The 24543-nt window shown below is 35.7% G+C and overlaps 1 protein-coding gene across 1 annotated transcript in view; it reads left to right on the top strand.

The window, feature by feature from the left end:
- The window catches only part of KIF18A (kinesin family member 18A), a 36719-nt gene that overhangs the window by 3703 nt on the left and 8473 nt on the right, over positions 1-24543 (top strand). The window contains exons 5-13 of the mRNA XM_065065448.1: positions 938-1048; positions 4203-4400; positions 5700-5876; positions 6761-6835; positions 7127-7236; positions 8216-8378; positions 12159-12323; positions 13392-13513; positions 14879-15117. Of these exons, the coding sequence (XP_064921520.1) occupies positions 938-1048; positions 4203-4400; positions 5700-5876; positions 6761-6835; positions 7127-7236; positions 8216-8378; positions 12159-12323; positions 13392-13513; positions 14879-15117 (1360 nt within the window). The remainder of the gene's footprint in view (positions 1-937; positions 1049-4202; positions 4401-5699; positions 5877-6760; positions 6836-7126; positions 7237-8215; positions 8379-12158; positions 12324-13391; positions 13514-14878; positions 15118-24543) is intronic.

Below are 24543 nucleotides of genomic sequence, written 5' to 3' on the forward strand. Positions count from 1 at the left end.
GTGAAAGCTGTAGCAATTTGGGCATTTCTTAGTGGGCTTTTTTTCTGGCCGTAATCACCGGTACCTTAGTAACTTGCAAACTTAATTAATTATTTAAAAGTGTGTTGTAGAAAAAATGCTAATATTCTTTAGTGGAAACGGGTAAAAGCATTCAATCCTTATTATCAAAAGGGTACAATTATTTTGGTAATTCAGGTTTTGAAAGATTCATTTTTTGCCTAAAACATCTTCGCAATTGTTAAAGAAATTAATTGCCTTCAGTGCCATCTTGGAGTGTTCTACATCTCTGAAATGTCTCACAGTTGCTTTTGTTTTTAAATAACTAAGTTTGAAAAGTTCCATGATAAATTACTTTTCCAGGCCAGCACAGCGATTAGTTGGCAAACATTGTGAGAGAACTTGGTTTTCTGATCCGAAAATCAACTCTCACGGCCCTATTTTCTTGCAGCCTTTTAGTGTATTTGAAACACTATGTAACTTCCAGCTCCTCTGTGCATGGATTAACAATGCAACAGGAAACAGTGTTATTAGTTTTGCTCAGTCTGTGAACACCATCTTTCCAAAGCTTGGGTCTCGTGGGGGAAAAAGTTAAGATATCACTGTTTAATGCATTAGTACAAGAAAAATTAAGTCAATCATTCTTAAATGAGACGACTTCTAACTATGGAGAACCTTTGCAGATTTGTTTAAACTCTTTGCTAAAAAAAGTCAGCAATTTAAATTTCTGCATTTATTAAGTGCTTGCTTTTTGTGCCTTACTGCTTTTTAACTGCAAATGTTTGTCTGAAATGCTTCAATTCCAAGACAAGAAATTTTAAGTTCGTTTATTTCTTTTGAAGGTGAATGTTAGTGTGTTTTGGGATCAGTATAGAATCTCCTATACTTGATTAAAAGGGGAAAAAATAACATGGTTTTATCTTATGCTCTACCCTAAAAGCCTAAATCAGCAGAGGAAATCCTTCAAATGTTGGATTATGGAAATAAAAATAGAACGCAGCATCCCACTGATGTAAATGCCTCCTCTTCCCGGTCCCATGCTGTCTTTCAGGTAAAATGATAAAGCAGATGTACAGTTGTCATTAGTGTGAGTTGTAGTTTTGTGCAATGCAATCTTTCTTTTTTTAAACTCTGTTGAATATTAGCTTGCCTAAGAGGAGATTAAAGTTTTCTAGTTTACTCTTATTGACTGCTTGTAACCTTTACATATTTACAAAGAATGATATGGAAGTATATTCAAAGCTCAAAATTACTGTTTTACAGAAAAGATATTTCTTCTAACGACTGTTAGCTTGAAGCTTGGAACAAGAGAGCTTTTCACTGAGTTCTTTTTGTCAAATATAATTACTGTGAAACTTTACATACTTGATATTCATGGACAAATGTCTATGTGTTAGAACTTTTCCATGAAGGAAAAGACCTTTCCATGTAAAGCTTGGACATTGCCATGTCTGAAAGCATGTTCTGCTGTCCACTCAGCATTCAGTTCCAGTGCACAGTTAATTCACAAAAGCTCTCAGACTGATTCTGTTCAAGGATACTGTAGGTACTGAAAACTTTATCTGGTGTTCCTTTCAGTATTCCTAATCCAGTGAACTCTTGTAATGAGATAATCCTGAATGTTTGTTGCAGTTTATCTTTTGAGATGGCCTAGCTGTCAATCAAGGTATTCAATTGCTTTTGCTTAAGTGTTATTTTCTGCTAAGTGCACAAATTATTGGTAAAAGTCATGGTTTGTTTTGTTAAACGATTGTATCCTGAATGTGTGATTTACATAAATATCTACAAATATCATGTGTTCTCAAAGATAAACTAGTGCACCCTTTGAATAACACATTTGTTAATGAATGGGTTTTAAGCCTTTTTTGCAGAAGTGACTTTACGCTTGAGAGGAGAGGAGGATTTAGAAAACTGTGTGTGTAAATAAAGGCTTAACAGAAATGCTGCATCTGCATGTTGCGCTGTAGAGGAGTATTACTGTTGCTAACTGGATTGATCCAATCAATATAACTATAAGTTTAACAGATTTGAATTAATGTATACTGGTTTAAGCTAAGCAAATTCACAACCATACGCTTTTTTTTTTTTAAAGTGGATTCTTAGGTAACCTATCTACTTGTTGCACTTATTAGCAGTGTTGGCATCTGTAAGAAATAATTACAAAGTAGGCAATTAGTGCTACAAGGAATCATTTATGTCAGTTTCTCAGATATTTCCACAAATTTGTCACATTCTACAAAACATCTCTTATCTACTTATCCTCTATTGCATCTTTGGTTCTGCAGATATACATGATGAGAAATCCCTAATGCTGTCTTGATTCCTCTTCATTTTTCAAATTTTCTGTTATTTTAAGAGTTGCTCTTGTTTGTAGAGGTCAGTTATCTCTTATGCTGACTTTGGTTTTTGTTGTTAACTTTATTGGAGAAGGATGTTTTCTGGAACTGACTCAGAAAGTAGTAAAAGTCTTGGCCCAAGACTTTCTGATTTTAGAGATGCAAGTTGTGCCTCATTGTACCATCTGTCTCGGGTTTGAAATCTCTATCTAGGTCAGGCAATTACTGCATCTGAAAGTAAAATCCCAGTTGCAACACTGTTCTATTGAAAGTGTTCTGCTGATGGACAAAGAAATAGAAAAGATTCTGCTTTGGGGCATTTCCTGTCTCTTTTGAATTTTTCTAAAAGCTTGAGTCATGTAACAAAGCTTGTCTGTCCGTACACCTTTCCCTTCTTCACTAATGACACTTACTGGGTTCTTGTAGAGTCTTACAAGCCTGAGATAGCTACTTTACCAAGGTAAGTACAGGGAAGTGGCTTTTTTTTAATATATATATATGTGTGTATATATATAGTCCTAGAAATAGTACAACAGAACTTGCATTGTTTAATATAGAGCCTTGTCTATTTGATATAGACATACCTTTTGTGGCAAGTCATAAGAGTTTTATTCACTCCCAATACTTGTCAATTTTTTTTCTGTCAAAAATTGCTGTGAAGACTTCATCCATCCGCAAAGCTTAAGCCTACAGTACTGGTGAGATATTGTCTGTATTAGTCAATTACCTTATACGTATGGCAACTCTTTCCCAATTCACTGTCTAAAAGTGCGTTCATGAAAGGTTCGGTAGCCATTAGACTTACAAATGGCAAGGCACGCAACCCAAAAGAAGGTTAAATTTATAGAGAATCCCAAAAAAGTAAGAGCTGCTTAAGGACAACTGTAATTCTTCTTATTGACTGTATAATCATGCTCTACCTACTTCCTCATAAACCCGAGGAAAGAATAACTTCACTAGTAGAAGGAAGCAAAACCATTTAGTTCCTTCTGTATCTCCTGCATAAAGGAGATTTCAGGAAAGAAGAGATGAGCAGGAACAAGTGGCCTCAGGGGTCACAGCTTTCCAAAAGACCCTGGAGTACTATGTGTTTTCACAGCAGTGAGTATTGTTCCCCTATTAATTGTAATGACAGTTAAGTCTCAATCACTGAAGTCCAGCCTTTCTCCTGGTTTATCCCCATATATATCTTTACAGCATACTCTTAAAGGTGGCTTTAAAAAATGTACACCTTTTTTCAGTTTAAAGTGCAGTAGTGTGGTGTACATCTTGAGCATGGTAGAATAAAAAATTATTGCAGCTATGAAATTCATTTGTCAGTGTAAGTCCTGGTCCAGTTGCTTGCTTAATACTCTGCAGTAGGACAGGGTAATGAATCAAACGGGAGAGGGAAATACCTTACGGTTCTTTTTGGATAAACTTTTGGTCGGTGTGGTCAGGTGTCCCAGTTGTGTCCCCTTCCAACATCTTGCCCACCGTCTTGGCACTGTACAACCACTGTTCAGCAGAAGCTGAAATGTTATCAGCACTGTTGGGGTCACAAATCTGAAAGCGCTACATTGACTGCTATGCAGAAAATTAACTCCATCCCAGCCAAATCCAGTGCAGCCACACTCTGCTTCCTTTTTCCTACTAATACCTGAAGCAGGTAAGTTTTAGGTGTCAAAATGGATTCATTATTTTCCATTAGGCCAAACTACCTGCCTATGTTACTTATGTACTGAAATGTTAAACTTGGATTCCTAGAAGGATTCCAATAAAAAATTCTGAAAATATTTGTTACACTGTAAAATAAATGTACTGCTTAGAGTAACAGCAGAGTGATTAGTGGTTACTTCTAATTGTTGTTTTTATTTTGTTTTATTGTAGATTTACCTAAGGCAGCAAGATAAAACAGCTAGTATTAATCAAAATGTTCGCATCGCCAAAATGTCTCTTATTGACCTGGCGGGATCTGAACGTGCCAGCGCTACAAATGCCAAGGGGGCTCGTTTTAGAGAGGGAACAAATATTAACCGCTCCTTGCTAGCTCTCGGAAATGTCATTAATGCCTTGGCAGATCCAAAGGTATGTGCTGCTTTCCCATGCAGTCTTCACTTCCTAGTGTTCTGAAAACATGTTTATGAATGGAAAGCTCTCATTGAGTAATGGGGATTGCATTGATGCTTCTCATGTCATAATTTTCCTTTAAGGTTTTCTGTGGGTTTCCACCATCATCTCTGTGATAGCTGAAAGATGTCCCCAATGGGAAAGAGGTCTCAAAAATAATCTGCAGCTACCTAAGGAGAGTGTAAAAGATAAATGTACCTGCTCTTCTTATCCACCTCAATCTGTAAAGAAGCTTGCATGAGTAAATAAATAGCCTTATGAGGACAAAGATTTTTGTTTTCCAGAGGTTTATGCCCTTTAATCTTGAGGGAGGAGGCTTTTGTAGGAGAGAAAAACACCTATCCAAAGTTGTTCGTTTGTACTCTTATGTGCATCCACATGCACCTTCCCCACTGCCACCCTCCAACTCATGCTCATGGTAGTGAATTAGTCCCCTGATTGGGCTCCCCAGTTCAACGGAAAGGGAGAGGACAGTTGTGATGGTGAATGCCCAAACCTGAACTTTTTGCCAAAGTCAAGTCCATTGCCTACAGCTACACCCTGTTGGTCCTTCTGGTCTGCTAACAATTTTCCCCTTCAAATATGCCAGAGGAAATAATCAGATTTGCCTTCCTGGGGCTGCACATCTTGTTGGAGTGAGATGCAGAATTTAAAACCTGTACCATTGACATAAGTAGGATTCTTCATGTTGACTTCTGGGATTTGGGCCCCAGTGACCTGACTTCGTACTGGGAGATCTGGATTCTGTAGATGTGATTCGAAAAAATGTTTCAGAAAATAGACTTTGGGCTGCCTGAAAAGGTTGTAGAGTCTGTATTCTTTGAGATATTCAAAACCCAACTGGGTATAGTCCTCAGCCACTTGCCCTGGTTGACCCTGCTTTGAGCAGAGGGATTGGACTAGAGGGATCTTGAGAGGTCCTTCCCAACCTCAATTATTCCATGAACCAAAAGCAGTTTAATGTAGTCTACGTTTTCTGTTAATTGCCCGTATTTCAAAAATAGTTGTTGTGTATATGGATGTTGGAAAGTAATCTGGGTAGTACATCTGTTATAAAGGTATTAAACAGTTCTAAGAGATTTAAAGCCTTTTGTGATGCATATGTAATTTTGAGAAAGATTACTCATGCCAAAGAAAAGTTCCAAGACTGTTTGTTGTGGTTTGTGGTGGTGTTGAAATTCTAAGTAGCCTTCTAGGCAGGTGAATATTTAAGGTACAGTGACTAATCCATAAAAACGCATATAATTCTTTTTCTAGAGCAAGAAACAGCACATTCCTTATAGAAACAGCAAACTTACTCGTTTACTGAAAGATTCTCTTGGAGGAAATTGCCGAACAATAATGATAGCTGCTGTTAGTCCATCTTTTCTGTTCTACGATGATACGTACAATACTCTGAAGTATGCAAACCGGGCAAAGGATATCAAATCTTCTGTGAGTATGGTGGCATTTATTGATCTTTTGTCAAAGTATAATAACATAATATTGAGAGGAGAGTTATTTCAATTAGAAGATTGTCATTTCCTTCACTTTTGTCTCAAAATTTTGTTCGGTTACCTCTTCTTTCTTAGAGTCAACTCTCCATTGTCTGAGTGATGTAGTAGATACAAAGTAGATAGTACTTGTTGCTTTTAGCAACATAGCTTCATTAGTGGGATTATGCTTCTGGTTTCAAAGGGTTTGTTTTGTGAGTATCAAATTTAGAACTAATCATCAGCTGGTAGAATTCACATCCAGTTTCAGTATCTTACTATTACATTCTCAGAGAACTGTAAAGCATGTTAACGAAATGTCTGAGCAGTTGTACAAGTGCCAGTTGAGGCTTTTTACGGGTAGAATTCAGCTGGAACCAAGTTGCACGATGAGATTATATTGATAAGCAAAAAGGTATCTGGATATCCTGTCTTCTACTCTCTATTATTCTTGTTTGTTTTTTCATAATCCTTTGTATAATAACTCCTAATTTATTTTATGTAATATGGGCTTGGCTGTGGTTTCCTTTTGTTGCATACTTAAAGATAAAACGCACGAGGTACGCATTAAACAGTAAAACTAGTCTGAATAGATGCAAAATGTGCTTGCACATGTAAATGTCATTATTTTTTCTTGTTCTGTTGTGAGGGAAATGACATAGCCATGGTATGCAACAGATGACTGCAAAAGCTAAGAGTCATATTTTTGTTGTGCAAGTCAAGGTTTTTCATCCCTCATAATATAGTACAAGTGTAATTATGTAGTATTTAGACACAGTGTATTTATTATGCAGGAAAACATGAAGGAACCTGCTGAAATTGTAACTTGTTTCTTTTTTTTAACAGCTGAAGAGCAATGTTGTTAGTGTGGACAGTCATATAAGCCAGTATGTTAAAATTTGCAATGAACAAAAGAAAGAGGTATGTAAAAATAAATAAATAAATCCATTGTTTAAAGTTTGAAAGATTAATTATTATTATTGTTATTATTATTATTAAAGAAAATGCTCATGGGATTGAACCTATAAGGCAATATTGTACTAATTCTCCCGTATAGTCTTTTGAAGTAAGAAAGATTTTTGTATAATAAGAGGACTATCACCTCTTACCATTTGTAAAAGTGTTCAAGACATAAGCATGGAATGGTATGTTTAAAAAAAGCCCCTATCTTCCAATTAAAATATACCTTAAAATATACCTTTTTTGTTTTAGATTCTAATGTTGAAAGAGAAACTGAGAGAATATGAAGAAAAACAAGCAAGCGTTCCTGAAAATAGTAATGCAGCAGTACTTGCAAACAACCAGCAAGTGGAAATAGAAAGGTAAGAACTGTGAACTGGCTTCATAACTGGAGTTTGCATAAAAGCATTTGTAAAACAAACTTGCTCTTTTCAATACTGGTCTTCTCATTTTTAATGTTGCTTTACTTAGACTAGCTGTGGCTTTGTATAACTTATCCCTTATTTTCAGAACAACTTGGCAATGGATTTAAAGCGAAACAAATATTGTGTACTTGAGAAAGTATCTTGATATTAACCTTTGAGGCAAATTAGTCAGTAAAACACTGCAAGGTAACCATGTACTCTGATCCTCAGAAAGCTGTTGTAACTTACAATTTGCATCAGTGGTAACGATGTTGCATCTATAGCTACTTCTTATGAAGTATTGACTAAATAGACAGAAGTGCAGCAATGTCAGCATCCTGTGGATTGTATTTATTCCCATCAAATTTTCATTGGAACTGCTGATATTGAGAGGATTTACTTATGATAGAGACCTGAGTCTTACTCAAAATGATGAGCTTCAGCAGTGCACATGGGGATTTTAAAAACTCATGTGCTGGGTTTTTTGTAAAGCTTATCGATAGCTTTGTTATTGGACTTGGTGATCTTAAAGGTTTTTTCCAACCTAAATGATTTTATGATTACTGTAACACAGATATTTCATAGGAATCCCTAAGCTACCAATGCTATTCTGTACTAATGTGCAGATGAAATTCTACCATTAATAAAAAAAAAAATAGGCAAAATGTTCTTTGTATACAAATTCTTCATATACAAAAAGGTTTGAGTGACCCCTTCAAAATTTCAAGTCTCATTTCCAGTTCGAGTACATAAAATCTGTACTGGCATACTGACATTTTATTTAATGCTCATCTATAACAGGCTTTACTTTATTCCTCTTAATGTTTTAATATTTATTTTATTAACTTGGAATTGAAAGTTTCCATTGTAAAGGAGGTGGTTATTAAAAAAAGCTTCAGTAAGTAATCTATTTATTCTTATCCTTTGGCTCTAATAGATACAAAGAAATCCTTAGAAATGTGTTTGCAAACCGTGCGGAAATCAGGAAAGAATACCTGAAGTTGGAAATGCAACTGAAAGAAAATGCACTGAAGACACATCACCAGAAACAGTGTCATGAACAAATTCAACTGATGTGCTCTGAAGAAAGAGTAGAGAAGGTGAGTTTTCTATAGTATAATACAAGATACAATCTCTCTTCATTTTGCTGTACTAACAGATGCTTAAGCAATTATATAATTAGTCAATGCTTAAATATTTAAGCAATTAGAATAGGTCACACTGATTATCACTCAGAACATTTGTTATTTTTTACTTTAATACAGAATATGTAGTAGCAATGCCAGGTGTGCTATTTTTCCACACTGCACAGAAAACGGCTGTTGTGCTTATTGCTGCCAATGGTGAAAACTTTTAAACTTGTCCTTGCGTAGGCTTGATTGTCATCGATACTTAAGACCTGACCAGCCTTAAGACACTCATGGTGCTCTTCTCCAAAATGAGAGCGTGTGAATGTAGGTATGGTACAGCTATGGAAGCTATTATCAAGCTGAAAAATCTTTGCTTCATAAGGAGAAGTAGAGACCTTGTGCTAAACAAGTTGGATTATTATCATTGATGTTTCCAGTTGTCACCAGGAAGATGTTTGGATAAAACTGCTTGAGGGCAGAGTCGTGTAAGCTGAAATAATTCAATTGAGTTGCCTTGAATTTTAAGAGAAGAATTTGGAGGCTAAGTAAGAACAATTGCTGTTGTGAAATGTGAAATGCTCATGTCTTTCTAGAAGAATCAAAGTATAAATAAGTAAACATGGTTAGATAGTATCTTAATTTTTCTGATAAAAGTCAGCTTAACGGAATATGTTTTATGTAGAAATGAAGTTGAGAATGAGGCTGATTTTGCTGAGTCACAGTAACAAAATCTGTATTTGGCCAAAAATGGTAGTTTACCATATGACTATTTTTTCCCAGTGATTCACATGAAATTCAGTCCTTAAATAAATGTCAAAGTGAAAATACATCACACATTTTTGCTTGTCATTAATGAAGATATTTCAAGTGACTAATGTGTATAATTCTTTATATGTCATAGAAACTCCAAAGTAATATTTTCTATGTGCCACACTTTTAAATACTGCTTACAATGGAGCCTATCTGTATCTCTACTCATAATGAGGACTTATACCTCCACGCGCTCTATTTCATATGAATATTTCTCATGAATTGATTTAACTTTTATTTTTAACGTTAGCAGTGCTGCGCTCAAATGTTGGTTTTGCCATTGCTTGACTTATAGATGTGATTTACTAAGGGTCAAGAGTCACTGTCCTGTAAGTGCGATGTCTTATTTATTAATAAGAATAAGTCACTGTAATGGTAAAATTAAATGTCCTTTTACAACTATTTGGAATAAATTGGATTTTAATTTGGAATCAAGTCATTAGATTGCCACAGTGACTGCTCATGTTTTTCTTGTACGCTATAAGGCTTCTGGATTTCCTTGTATTTTTATACATTGGCTATTTTCCCAAATGCCTCTGGGATTTCTCTGTGTAAAATACACTGTTAGACCACAATGGTATTTCCAAAATATTCATTTTTAAGGGAAAAGTTTTACTTACAATTATTTTCTCATTGTACACTTTTTATACTTAATTGTTCATGCTCAGTAACTAAATACAATAATGATTTTAGGGCCTGTTTATGTCCTTCCTAATGCTGGTTCCTCTGTTCTGTTACCTGTATTTCTGTGGTGTTTTCCTGTTGCACCCCAGGTGTCAGCTACAGCAGTGTGAGCAGAACAACATGCATAGAACATCCCTCTTTGTCTGAAAACACAGAAAGTTAGTGTGTGCCCCTGTATTACAGTTGCTTTAAACTATCTTCCTGAGTTTGAAGTCTGCTCAGTTTCGACCTGTTTTACCTTGAAGGTTTCTGCATCAGTCATGGAATTGGGTTTACAATTTTTCTTATTTTTAAAGACATGGCAAACAACTGATGGTACTCTGGTAGGCTTTAAATATATGTGTGTGTGTGTATATATATATATATATATATATATATATGATGTAAAATCATTTCTTCATTTCTGATTGCCACTTTAACGTTATTTGTACTGTCCAGAAAAGGAGCATGTTCCTGGAAAGCAGTCAGTCTATCTTGGTTTCAGTTTTTCTGCTTACTGCAATTGCCCATACTGGATCTAAAAATGCTTGTTGAATATGTCCAAGTTCTTCAGCCTGGGAGGGATGCTTTCTTCTATATCTCCTGTGATACTTTTCCAATTACAAAACAGAGTAGCAACCAAGTATCTTGCTGAGGCCTACGTGTGTTCCAGAGGTTTTTTTTCCTGTTGGAGAACATCAATGTAAGGTGTCTTTTCTTCCTGGCAACCTGCAGGATGGGTTCATCAAATGGTGGGATATTGTCAATACCAACTTCAATCCTAATACATCTACTGCACTGTGTAGGAGCTCAAGTATTCACAAGTGCGTTTGAATTTCTCTGCTTCAACAATCCTCCAAGCTCTGCGCGGGTCTCACTGCTCAGACGGAACCAGTGGTCATTGTGGGCTTCAGTCTGATGTTGAACTCTTCCTCCTGGTGCTCTTCCTAAGGAGCCAGTTCTTTACCAAAAGGTTTCGTGTTCTCTAGATCCTCTGCCATGTCATGAGACAGTCTAAAGAGAAAGCAAAGTGAAATTCTGGCCAAGATAGTCTTTGACCTGGAACCTTGCCTGGAGCACGCACACATGTGGTTCAGGTGTCTTTCCCACCATGGTTCTGTGTTCTGTATGCTGGGAGTTGAAGTCACGTTTTGCAAAGTCAGCTTCAGGAATGCGGTCTGCATCTCCCCATGTACTGCTTCTGTTTTCTCCAGAACATTCAGAAGGGCACCAGGTAGTTTAAGTTCTGGTTTGTGTGATATTAGGGAAGGACTAGTGTCATTCTTATGACATATTTGGCCTGCCTAAATATGTAGATTTATTCTGATTGATGAAGTTTTCATTTAAGTTGTTAATTTTGGAACATATGAAAGTAGACAATTAGGTTATATAATTTTTAAAAACTAACTGGGTTCTCTGTTTTTGTGGACTGTAGCAACATATGTTTGTGGGTTTTTGTTTTGTTTGTTCAACTAAAGTTTAGTGCAAGCTGAACTCTGTGAACTCTTATCTAAAGTTAATGTTCTCTATGACTACTTGAATTAGTGAATACTTTTTAGAGTGTACTGCAAGCTACAGTTGTCTTCTGAATGGAAAGAGTCGCCTTTGCCTTGTTAGGGCGTTACCTCATTCATACCCAGCTTGTTGTTGCTGGTTTTGTGCTTTTTTTGTTGTCATATTTCAGAGAAGCATCAGAAGACTTTTGATGCTTGAAGATACAGGGGTTTCCTTTTGCCAAATACTTTATCATTTAGCAGGATTTTTCTAGGACATATTCCATTAGGAAAACAAAGCAGATAAAATTCCTTCTTCGTATTCGTGCTTGAGTTGCTATAAATTATTAGGTTAGGTGTCTAGAAGTGTGTTTGTATGTGCACATGTAGTTTTTTCAGTCTTTCCAACTTAAGGTGATTGTGGCCTAGAACAGAAATTCGTCAAATCCAATGTATTTATTCTTTAAAGGAATAATCAAATGACTACAGTCTCTATTAGAAAGGCTTCCAGGAAAAAGAAATTTGAAAATGTTATATATAATTCCATAATGCCTGTAAAGAGAATGTGCTAATAAAAGTTAAATTGGTCAAAGATGCAAAATGTTTCTTATGCACAGTTGTATATAAAGTACATATATTTATATATATTTATAAAGTATATATATATTTATATATGTTTATAAAGTATATAAAGTGTAGGAAAAAAATCTTTTTTTATATAGAGATGTTTGTGAACATAATTTGAAAGTTTCCCCTTAAATGCTGATTTTTTGGTTTTTTACAGGCCACTTGCAAGCGGGATCAAAGGCTTGCGACGCTTCGAACCCACCGTGTTCAGATGCAGAAGAAGAAAGAAGAGGTGGCAGAACACTTTGAGGAAAACACAAATTTGCTGCATCGTGTTGAAAATGAAATGCGCCTACTGGGTCAAGATGAGTGTATTCCAAAGGTAAAACGCCTTTCCCTTCAAGGAAAGATTTCATGCATTGTAAACAACTGCCTATGGGTTTTTTTCTTCTGTCTCCATCACGGCTTCTGCCATTCTTTCTGGGTGCTTTCAAATTCTAGCATTAGGAATCTATGTTCTTGTGCCCTAAAAGTACTGTGTTGTTTGTGCAAGTACTTCTTGTTCGTGAAAGTGTATAATTACATATTCCCCTTTAGCATGCATTTTTATAAGCGTGCTATGACTGAGCATGGAGTATAGATCCCACTCCTGGCCGTACACTTCTTGTCTTGCCGTTACAGTAGCTCCTGGTGCTCTTCTAACCATGTGATGACCGAATCCTTAGCCTGAACAAAGTAAAAATTCCTGTTTTTGGAGGGTGAAAGGGGAGGAGTGGGAAGGGGCAGAGAAGTGGGAAGTTGTGTTAATTTCTCTGCCAGATTTTAGCAAGTCAAGTCGGCTCAATGTGGCCTTGGGCAAGCGCCAGAACTGGCAGAAGGGAAGGGCTGAAGGTCTGTGCAGGAACAAGGAGAAAAGGAAAAGAGAGGTGGGAGGTTGTTCCTCCCTGCCTTCTAGTTTCAGCCAGCATTTGGAGTGGTGTAAATGATAGTGTGATAAGCACTTGTGTGACTCATATAGTGACATATATTTCAATACTTGTATTTCTGTTTGGATGACTAAGATGTGTTGATACCTTATAAGAAATTAAGATATTTCAAACAAGATAATGGCATCTTGGGAAGATCACTGAATACAGTGAAGTCTTGTCCCAGACAATGTCACTGAAATTCAGATATGGAACAAGTACACAGGAGAAGAGGCAAAAGTATTTTTGGGCACACGTGCGCCTGTTGGATTCTCAATGCTAATTATAGCGCACTCGTTGTTGATCGAAGGAATCTACAGAGCAATATTTACGCATGTAGATAAAAATCAAACAATTCATAATTTTCTACCCTTAAACTTTAAAATAATAATATAAACCCACTCCATCTTATATTAACTTTTAGTTTCTCATTATTGGTTTGCTGTGCAGTTATCTGTGTTTTTTTTTCTTGCTGTACCCCCAAGGAACTCTGTAAAGAACTGCAGTGTTGCCATTTAAACCTGGAAGTTAAGGACCTGAAAGCCCAGATGGAGCACATGTTATCTCTGGTGTCCCTTCAAGATCAGCGTTATAAGGAGACAGAAAAGTAAGTATGGTTTCATAGCAGGCGTGGTAAGACTTCTGTTCTGACACTTGTAACTTCAGAAGTCCTATCTGTAGAATTTTAGTTGAAACAGAAGCAAGATTTTTCTCAAGCTTTGTTTTTTCTAGGTTAGAATTGTATTTTCTTAAGCAAGAAGATATGTAAAATAGTAGTTCATAAATCTTGGTCTGTATCCACCACTGTTTAACAGAAACTGCAGGTATACTCTAGTGCTGCTTACTTCTATTTAATTTTCTTCTCTGCGGAGTTTTTACAAATTGTTCAATAGATCAGGATGTCTTATTTTTCTGCTGTGTTAAACAGTAGTATTGACATTTTTGTAAGCATTTGCATTCTTTTAGTTTCTTGTACTGTAGACACGAATTTACCTGTATTAAAAATCGCTACTATTAAGCTCTTACGTAGCCATTCAGACTGAAGAAAGCTAACTTTGCAACTAAGTGTCAGCTCTTGTTCTAGTATCAGTCTCTTGAAAATGTTGGAAACCAGCTTTCAGAGTGTGATGTAAGGAACGGGGAGTAATTGCCAATCTGTTCACTAAATAAGTATGTTAAATTAATAATAATCATTCCAAAATGAAATACTCAGCTTTTCTTCCTCCTTTAGAGAAAAGGCTGTTACATAAACATTACAAAAACTACTATATAAACCTGGGAAACAGAAAGCAATACTTTTTAAAGATACATTGTTAGTAACTAAAACTTTGCCTCTTGGTGGTTTTATATACCTGTCCCTTTCCTCCTTGCTTGAACCTACTGTTTAGTCTTGCAACTGACTCCAGAGTTAATGAATATGTGTGCTCAGGTAGAATTCCTAAACTTTTGTCACTTTGATTGCAGTTGTGTGTAGATCTTAACGTATTCCATGCTTTAATTAAAAATCCTAGTATCTAGATTTATTTGCACTAGGCTTCTAATAAGCTTCTATACACATCTAATTAATATATGCCTTGTTTAAACCACATTATTTGGTTTATACTCTTCATTTATCTATTAATTTTAGAAAGTCAGAACTCAGTCAAGATATACTGACTGTGTTTCTGTGGTCTGAGAGGATCTTGGATCTTTGAAGATCTTTGACACTGAGGAAAAATATACTTAGTAAATACTTAGAGTGAAATACAGTATTTTACAAAAAAAAGAAAAATCACTATACTTAGTCATGAATATTTCCTCTCAGGGTCATGGTTCTCCCTCAAAATACATTAAAATGAATTTCACAGCAGAACGGGGGGGAGATGGGATGAGAAGTGGAAAAAAAACCCTAATTCCTAATAGTAGTGCTGTTAGTAAGTCTCAGATTAGTTGTGATTTATTCATATTTGTCTTGTCTCTTATTGTTTTACAGAGCACTTAATACTTTACTTCCAGTTCTTCGCAAGCAATACCTGACTTTGAAAGAAGCTGGACTGACAACTAGTTTAACTGAGTCTGAGTTTGGGGAGGTTGAGCAGTTGATTCAAAGACAAAAATCAGTAGTTTGGGCTGACCAGACTGAAGAGAAGGAACAAAGTCAAAACCATGAACTGGAGTTGTCAGCTATCTTTGCATTCCCTCAACTTGTTAGAAGACTAAGCACCCCATGCTGTAAGTATACAATTAGTTTGTTCTCTGTTGGAAATACTTCTGAATGTCTCCTGCAAAAGCTGTATGTCATACGTAAACACAGTGGATGCACCCATCTTCAAATGTTGAAGCCAAATGTAAAGCCAAGCCTCAGACCCACTTCCTATAATGTGTATGCAATTCTTAATAGGGAAATAAGTTTACTTTTTTAATGGCTAGACACACTCTGCCAACAGGTAACAACTCCCTTCTTGTCCTGTTATAACATAGCCTGTGTGACTATGTTCCTAGATCCTATGAGTGTTGTTATAATTGCGTTTGAATCTCTCACGTGACACAGATGGAAAAGGAATCGTAGTGTCACTAAGTATTGTGATTCTGCTACAGTGATTTGAAATGTTAAGCAGCTACTGCAGTTTTGCACAGTTTGAATTAATAGCCTTGAGGAGGATGAGATTTCTCATTAATTGCAGGTTGACCTGGAATCAATTTAGTACAATATTTTATGCATTTATTTTTCCAAGAATCAAAGGATTCACCATTTCTATCACAGAATTGCCTGCTATGCTGTATCCTGACGGCCTCATTTTTTTCCCCACACCTCTATGGAGCTGGCTTTCCTTCTTTAGCAGTAAAGTGAGTTGCCCTGGAGTGTACCCTGGGTAAAAAGGGATGAAGAATCCTTACAGAATACACTGTTCTGAGGGATGACAAGCACAATCTTGGCCCAATAGTACAGCTGCTGTGGGCCAATGCTGCTTTTTTTTATGCCCTGGATAGGCAGCACTTGACATACTGAGGCTTTCTGATTACAGCTAGTAATCCATACCATTGAAAGACATCCATATGTAAGAAGGGAAAAGCAGATAAATAATACTTTAGCTTCTCAAAAGCTGGTAGTTGTGGGAGAGCATTGACCCTGGAGCTCTGTGAAATTAGTTCCCTGATTCCTTTAGCTTTCTCTATACGGTTCACTCTGTATAATTATTATTATAATGCATATTATTATATAATAATATTATATTCCTTCAGAGTTACTCTGCCAAAACTATTTATTACCTCTGTTCTTAAGTGCGTATGTGATTTTTGGCATATGTTTGTATCGAGTTGATCACACCGGATAGTTGATGCCCAGTATTGTACTGTCAGCAATGGAAAGGTCACATTGGGTTGAGGATGGGGTTTAGGGTTTTTTTGGTACAGGTTTGTTCTTATGTTTTCAGAGAGAAGGAAAGAAAGCTTGCAGACTTGCATGCTTATACTTCATATTCTGCCTGTGCTAGACCAGGGTTTAGTAAGGTTGGGAGTGCAGAAATCTTTCCATAGAAAATTCATTTATTTGCTGTTCCTTGGAAAAGGAAATAGGAGACCTTACTTTCACTCCTTTCCTCCTCTAATTAGATGCAGGAGAAAAAATCTGGAGGACAGTTTTTATCATGTTATAAGCTCTACAGGAAAGTTTATGACAATTTCTAACAAGACACTTTTCAGGGTTTTTTTTTATGCTCTTCATCTGATTGTGCGCTCTTTGCTTGCTTTTGACTCGTTGTATAAGGGTGTTGATCATTTTAGTGGATCTTGCTGGGCTTTTTTTCCAAATTACTGAAGATTTCTAATTTTCACAAAGGATCTACCTCTTGTTCTCATTGGCAGCTTAAGTTGGCGAGCTAATATAAAGTTTCTTCAACAGCTTTTTGTTTCCCTCAATGTTGCTTGTTATTACAAGACTTACTGTTGAGTAGGCACCCAGTGTTGTATAAAACTTTCTAAATTTAAGCCATTGTATAGAATAAGACATTGCTACCAGGTACTAAGGTACTGAGAAGTTGACATTAGGCATTTGAATTTGAAATTGAATTGGAATTGAATTAAGAATTTGATTTGCATACTGGAAGAAGTCAAAGTTCTAACAAATATTAATTGGACATTCAATCATTTAAGTTTAAAACAATGAGATAACAAAGTAAACGTGAACAGTAGGAGCTCTGCTCAGAAAAAATAAACTCTCTTCAAGCAATATTTTTACAGTATCATTTTAATATTAATGTGTCCTTACCTAAAATGCTACTGGTGTTGACACAATCATTTCCATACGTCTTGGGAGGTGTGGAAAAAAATAACTCACTTACCAGCACTTGAGAAGTTTTTGTGTTAAACACAAAATAAATGCAATGAAATAGCTCTTCAGTTGTTTGTTTGAATTCATGTTTTAAATATTTTGAACCATTAGCTGATATTTTGTTATGGAAATCCATGTCTCTTGTGCAGAATTTATATAACAAACTATTAAAAGGGGGAAAAGAAGAGAAAAAATGCATTAGCACAGGAAAGTGTGCAACATCCCAGTCAGATATAGGAAGGATGTAGTTTCTTTTTTCCTTCAAAGATGAAATAAATTATTCAATAATGCAATTCCTTCTCCCTAAAGTCATCTCAGAAGCGGGCTTGGCAAATGTTAGCAAGAGCTGACCTAAGAACTTAGTGAACAAATAAAAATGAAGATCTATATGGATCCCCTCACACCTTTGGTGCAGTCATATTTTATTATTTATAATTTGTTCAAAATGTGTGGAGGGAAATAGTGTTTTGCACCAAGATGAAAAAAAGAGCCACGTGCTATGCAGTGTTCATTATTCCTTATTTAGAAATCCATATTTTACATATAACATTTGCACGGACTTTGGTTTGTCAGCAGGAAAGAGCAATGCAGTTCATTTCTTGAGTTGGTTCTTATTTTTCGTGTTGTAAGAGCAGTAATTTTTTCGAAATCTCCCATTTAATGTAAATATATGTCACCATGTATCAATGTTTTCTAAGTAATCCTGGAGGGAGAGCAGGCAAGCTAATTGGTGCCAATGTGCTGTTTCTTTCATATGAAACTTAAGTCTGGAGCATGTCAGAGGAAGAAGAGTGTACCAGGTCTGCTGGGAACAAACGTGATGTATTGCTTTTGAACTTATCTTAACACATATTTCAAAGAATTTTTATTTTTTGAGATAAAATTGAGAGGCTACTAATGTTGGAAACAGGAAGATTTATAAGGAAAATATAAATTCCTGTTTATTGTAAGCTTATGAAGTTACATATCTCTTGTTGAAGTCAAAAGCAGCTAAGGATGGATGCAGCATCCATGCGTTATCCAGATTTGGAAATTTCAAAATCATTAAAAAAACGAGCTCCTTTTTAGTCACTATCCATTTAAAACAGTAGCGATGCAGAAAAGCACCTGGGCTTAAAGGAAACTGGTGGTTTCAGCTTGTCATAAAACATGAGGCACTAATTGCAGAAATTTCTTGAATGACATTCCAACCTTTGGCTGGCAGCCCTCGTAGAGGGAGCCGTGACATCATTCCAATGCAATTGAGTTGTTAATGAGGGTTTTCACATAAAAATTAAAATACTTTAAGTCATATAGGGCAACAAAGATGCTGAAGGGAGTGGAGCATCTCCCTTACGAGGAAAGGCTGAGGGAGCTGGGGCTCTTTAGCTTGGAGAAGAGGAAACAGAGGGGTGACCTCATTCATGGTGATAGATATATAAAGGGTGAGTGTCAGGAGGATGGAGCCAGGCTCTTCTCGGTGACAACCAATGATAGGACAAGGGGTAATGGGTTCAAACTGGAACACAAGAGGTTCCACTTAAATTTGGGAAGAAACTTCTTCTCAGTGAGGGTGACAGACACTGGAACAGGCTGCCCAGGGAGGTTGTGGAGTCTCCTTCTCTGGAGACATTCAAAACCCGCCTGGACACCTTCCTGTGTAACCTCATCTGGGTGTTCCTGCTCCATGGGGGGATTGGACTGGATGAGCTTTCGAGGTCCCTTCCAATCCCTGACGTTCTGTGATTCTGTGATATAAATGTTTCTGATGACAGGCACTTTCCCAAAAAGCCTGAAGCAGCTGAATCATTTTGGTAGAATAGGAAAAGCTATGAAAGCTAGGCCTTAATGTCTCTTTTGACTATCTGATCCTGAAGAAGGAAGTTGAGGTTTTGTTGAAAGTCACTTACAGATATAAGTCTTGAAAAACATTCCAAATGTGCTTAGTTGATTGCACGAAGTAGTTTTAATATTACCTTTTTATAAGATCCTTCTTTCTATCTGGAGTTTCAAAATATCTAGGAATTTTGGCTGATTTCCACTGTCTGTTTCTAAGGAAGCTTTATTCCTTGGAAAGGGACTTCTGTGTATTATATTATGGTAAGTCATAGTGGGCGAGAAAAAGATCAAGACTCTCTGGCTATTTGTTCTACATCTGTTTCTGTGGTCAAGTTATAATAGTATAATATCGCTTGGTCATCGGTCTACAGTAGCACTGCCATGGGTACCAGAAATAGCTCTCCGAAAATCCACAATTTTTCGGAAGCCAATTGTGTTCCTTGCTCTTCTGGTTTGTTTAGACAGTGCCATGTTAACGCAGCTATGCAGGACAAGTCATTCGATCTAACAAACAATTGTTTTGCAGTGCGTTCCAACACACTCTACGTGGGGTGATTCAAGGAGCATTTTGTAAGGAAGTGAAGAGAGGATTGGATCTGAATCTTAGATTTCTGATTGCACTTATTTGATGTGGTTTTTCTTCCTCCACCACTTCAGATTTTTAAAAATAAGATTACCTAAAATGAAACATTTGAATTATTGTTTAATTTCAAATAAATATAATTTTGAAGTATTTACACAACATTAATTTACCCTACTAAGCATATTCACAATATACTTTTTAAAATGTTTTGTCCCTGGTAATTTAATTTTTGTTTCTTAAAATATGACTGAAAACACATTATTTTCAGAACCTCTGCTCTTAGTTTCATTATGAGGTTTCTGTCGCATTTCTTAACCATACTTTCTAACCTATATTAATAGGGAAGATGTTTTATAAACAATTGTTTCATCAATGTCTGCTCCTAATTTTAAGCATCCACCCACACTATTTATTCTGACCTTAATATAAATGTGAGTTGTTGTGTTGTAGAGGAAAATGCTGGTGTTCCGCTATTATTTTTTTTACAAACGTTAAATAGTTAGATTTAACTTGTATATGCTTCCTGAAACCATAACTGTGCAACCTCATGAGCAGCTCATTTGTATCAACTGAAGCGCAAGCTATGAAAACAACATAGGTTTATTGAAAAATGCATTTGGGCCCCCATTCTTGGGTGTTGGTGGCTGGAGAGCCATGCAGTATTCATAAAGTACGGACTGAGGGGTGGAGAGCTATGACTGGTATTTGCAAGTATTTCTGTGAATGGGAAAGTTCTTGGCATTGGTTCAGGGATCCCATTTCCGGAAGCCTTACTGTACATTACCATTGAGAGAACGGAATTGATTTACAGGAAAAAAAACAGCAAAGGGCATCCATTACCTCCCCTTGTCACAAACATCCGAAGGTAAAGTCAATTTATTATTATTTTGCATGGCAGGAAAAATTGGAGTGTAGTTGTATGTAGTTAGACTTGAATAAAAGTAGGAACATTATCTGTCTTGTATATAGGGAAAATTTGTCCTATATTGAGCAGCTTTTTCATGCTATACTATAAGATCTTTTTTCCTATGCTGTGTAAAACACCATAATATGCCTCCTCTCTGGGAACCCATGAGGATGCTGCCTGATTTTAGCCTTTTTCAGTTTACAAGTGTTGTTTGCAAAACCATTGTGAAACAGGCCATCAAAAACATCACCTTCAGGTTACGTGAATATCAAATAATTGAAATGCATTCACCAGACCTCATTTGCAGGTTTGGAATTCCATGAGTCAGTTGTTAGAAGAATCAAAATGTATGATTAGAATTGTAATTGGATCAATCATTGGTAGCCCAGAAATGTTTATTGAAATGAATACATTAATATTTGATTTCACTTTAGCAGAACAACCTGGAAGACTTAATTTAGCACCGTTTCCAGAAATAATCCCCTTATGCATGTATTAACATGAATTCCAGAAGAAAAGAAGTCTTGGCCATTATTTTGTCTCCAGCATCAATTAGAACTAACCCAATTCACCAGAGCTGTCTTGTCATGAATTCTACTCACTTTTGCTATGACTCATGTTTCACAAATACTGCATTCTGCTTTTCCTATTAACTCACAGGGCTGTAAATATCTAATATTGCTGTGTTTCTCTCCTGATAAATCTGTTCTGCCGAGTAGTCTTTTGGGACAGATAATACAACAAGCTAATGACCAAAACCACCTTAATACCATTTGATGGGGGGTGATTGGTCAGTGGAGGATGACTTTTATTTTTAATTTCCAAGTGAATCACTTAAGAAAAATAGTATCTAAAAGAACTCTGACAATTATGTTTTATAATCATCAGCCTGAAATTAAAGATAGCAAATATGTGTATTCTCTAAAATATATTTGGAATAATGCTTATTTTTAAAGAGAAGCGTTGTAGCTGAAAGCACTAGCTAGGGAAATACAACTTCTAAATTTTTCTTTTAAGCCACTCCATCAGGTTAACTGCGGATGTTTCTGTAAAGTATATAGTGATTCATTTGAAATGAAAAGTAAATATCACTGAATCACGATGATCATTCCGATGCAAAAGATTGAACTGGCCATAAAATGTGAACAAATACAAATTACGTTATGGAATAGGTTTGGAGACTTTTCTCTGGAGTTGCAACATGTTGTTTGTCTTTCAGTAGAAAAGTAACGATGACACTTTATTAGCATTAGACATTCATTCAGGAACTATTTAGATTTGTTCTTTAAGAAAGTGTGAGTAGCTGTACTTGATCCACCACTATATTGTCTTCAGTATCTCATATTTCATAGTTGCCAGTAACACGCAGACGGCAATAACAGGACAAATCTAGAGTCAGTTGACTTGTGGTTTCCACTTGTAGTGCAATGGAAATCCCATTGAAACAATCCCATAATAATTACTGGTAGGTATTTTTTTCTAAGTTTGTCAAATCTTGATTTTGTAACCCATTTATACTTATGGGCTTTGCCCCAGCATGCTGCAGTGACTTCAACAGTATAATCATTCTGTGAGACATCACTCTTGCTCTTAGTTTTATAATTAGAATGTGATATGAATGAGGTGCCTACTGTTCATTACTGCAAGAAATAAAATAATTCCTTATTAACCTAATCTGTGATGTTTTATTAACATATATACTACCATAGTTGTTCCTAACCAGGAATGTGCCATTGTCTTGATATTCTGTGTACACTCATTTGAGTATTTAGGCAAGAAGATAAAGCATGTGCTAAAACATATATGCATACATTCCACCTATAAGCACTAAACAATATAAAGTTAAAATTGAATATACTGGGAGAAAGCATTGCCTAAAATTGTCATACAAATACTTTGGGTTTAGTAGGCAAGACCTGCTATCAAATGAAAGTCTCTTGTGTTGCTTTAATACTGAAAGTTTGTATTTACTACTTAAAATGTTTAAGGTGCTTTAGTCTGGAGCTTTTTCCCTTCTAGAATGGGATTTAGGTGAACTAGTTCTAGCTGTCCCATTGCAATATAAGCCACATTTTGTAAAACTGCTGAAATGTTAAGTGCTTGTTTAGACAAAATGATGATAAAATTGTATTAATTTTGTATTTGGGAAAAACAAGGTATGGTGTTTGTTTGAGGCATATTACTTTTGGCAGTTTGTGGTACAAAATTTTGTATTTCAATAACTATATATATATATAAATCTTAAAGTATGCCTCTAAATATCGATTTTTTTTTTTTTTTTCATAATATTGAGTAACCTTTTAAATATTTGAAAATAGGTTCTTGAAAGTAAGATTAAATATTTTATTTTTTGAAGGAGAAACACTTTTGATATCATGACTGTTTGAAATCAGCTGGGTTCTAGAGAGGTAGTAGTTTTGTAGCAGTTGTCTGAGCCCATTTTATTTAAACTTCTCAATGGCAGCTCTTAAAAGCACCTGCAAAAAATTAGCAACTGGCTTCAGTATCTTGTGTCCTTATTAAGACAGAAATAAAAACTTTTAAATGCACAAAATAACAGAATGCCAACGTTTTTCTTGCTATATTTTACTCTAGATTGTAACTGTTTGGAGCTGTATACAGCAAACTAACACGGAATTGCAGTGTTTGGCTCGGTTTTCTTTTTGTTACATCATATTTGGTTTACGTTATTTTGTGAAAGCAAGTTAAATGTGATGTCACTGATATTGTTGTTTACTTTCTTGTTGGCTGTGTTAGGAGCAACTTAATGCTTTCACAAAAAGCTTTGGGAAGGAATGCTTCTTGAATATTTTATATGCTTTCCAATACCTAACTGGCAAGAAAAGCTCGTTTTGTTTTAACTTCATTTTACAATGAGTTTCATTCCAGAAATAAATAGATTTTAAAAATAGGTCTGGGTTTTTACTAACGGCTTATATGTGCTGTATATAGAATTGCTGTAACTGTCTTTTTATTAATGTACTTGTATTACAGTATGAAATATTGTTATTATGATGAAATTCAACAAATTATTAATGTTGGTGATACTTCTGTATTCTTTACCTATTTAGTTCATGGTTTCAATGCTTGCATTTACAGTTAATTTAAAAATGCTTCCAGTATTTAGACCTGGAGAAGCTTCTAAAACTTGGCACTCACCAGCATGTTTTTCCATCAGACTTCCTTCCTAGTAACTTTAGGACATTAGCAAAACCTCAGTGTCTTACAGTAAACTTTCTGAAACTAGAACCTCCCTGTCCTAATGTAACAAGAGAATTCTAACCATTATTTTTCCCAAAACACACACTTTCAGATGTGTGCAAGCAGGAGGAATACTTAATAAATCAATATTTTTAAATGCCTCCTGAAATGTTTAATGGATAGGTGTTTCAAACACTAGATTAGAAGAATAAACTTCATCTAAGGATTCCATTTAAGAATATAAGCTGTCAAAAATTCAAGAAAGTTTTGGTCTTAATTTTTGGTTGCGAAGACTAGAAAATATTTTTTGAAAGAAAGAAACGTTAGCCTTTTACATAGAAGAATGATACTGTACCCATAAAACCAAAATGAAAGAACAAGCATAATGAAGTACAGCGTTGTTGACAGCGTCACAGAGTACAGATTGAAAATGCTTCATGTTGTTTATTACCAACAAGTCCTACCAAGCCTTGGAGAAAAATGTCTTCATTAAAGGAGGCTTATATTATTTCTAGTAGATGTAAAAATTTTTGGGGGAATATACAGGCCTGTTTTACTACCCTTTCTATTTCACTGCTATTGGAGAATATTCTGAATTAACTTAATGTTTAGATTACAATCAAACTACTGTGTCTCAACAACCTGCTGCGCTTCACCTGGTCAGTGCTGACCATGAATTAGACTAAGATTAGGTATGAGAAAAGGGATTTTGTATTTTAAGCAACAACGAAAAAATTCCTTATATATTTAGTCAAGTGAACTGTACACAGGCACATACATATGCACAAATTCACAATTCAGTTATTTCATATCCATTAG

Source organism: Columba livia, chromosome 5, assembly GCF_036013475.1.
Source record: "Columba livia isolate bColLiv1 breed racing homer chromosome 5, bColLiv1.pat.W.v2, whole genome shotgun sequence".
NCBI classification, from domain to species: domain Eukaryota; kingdom Metazoa; phylum Chordata; class Aves; order Columbiformes; family Columbidae; genus Columba; species Columba livia.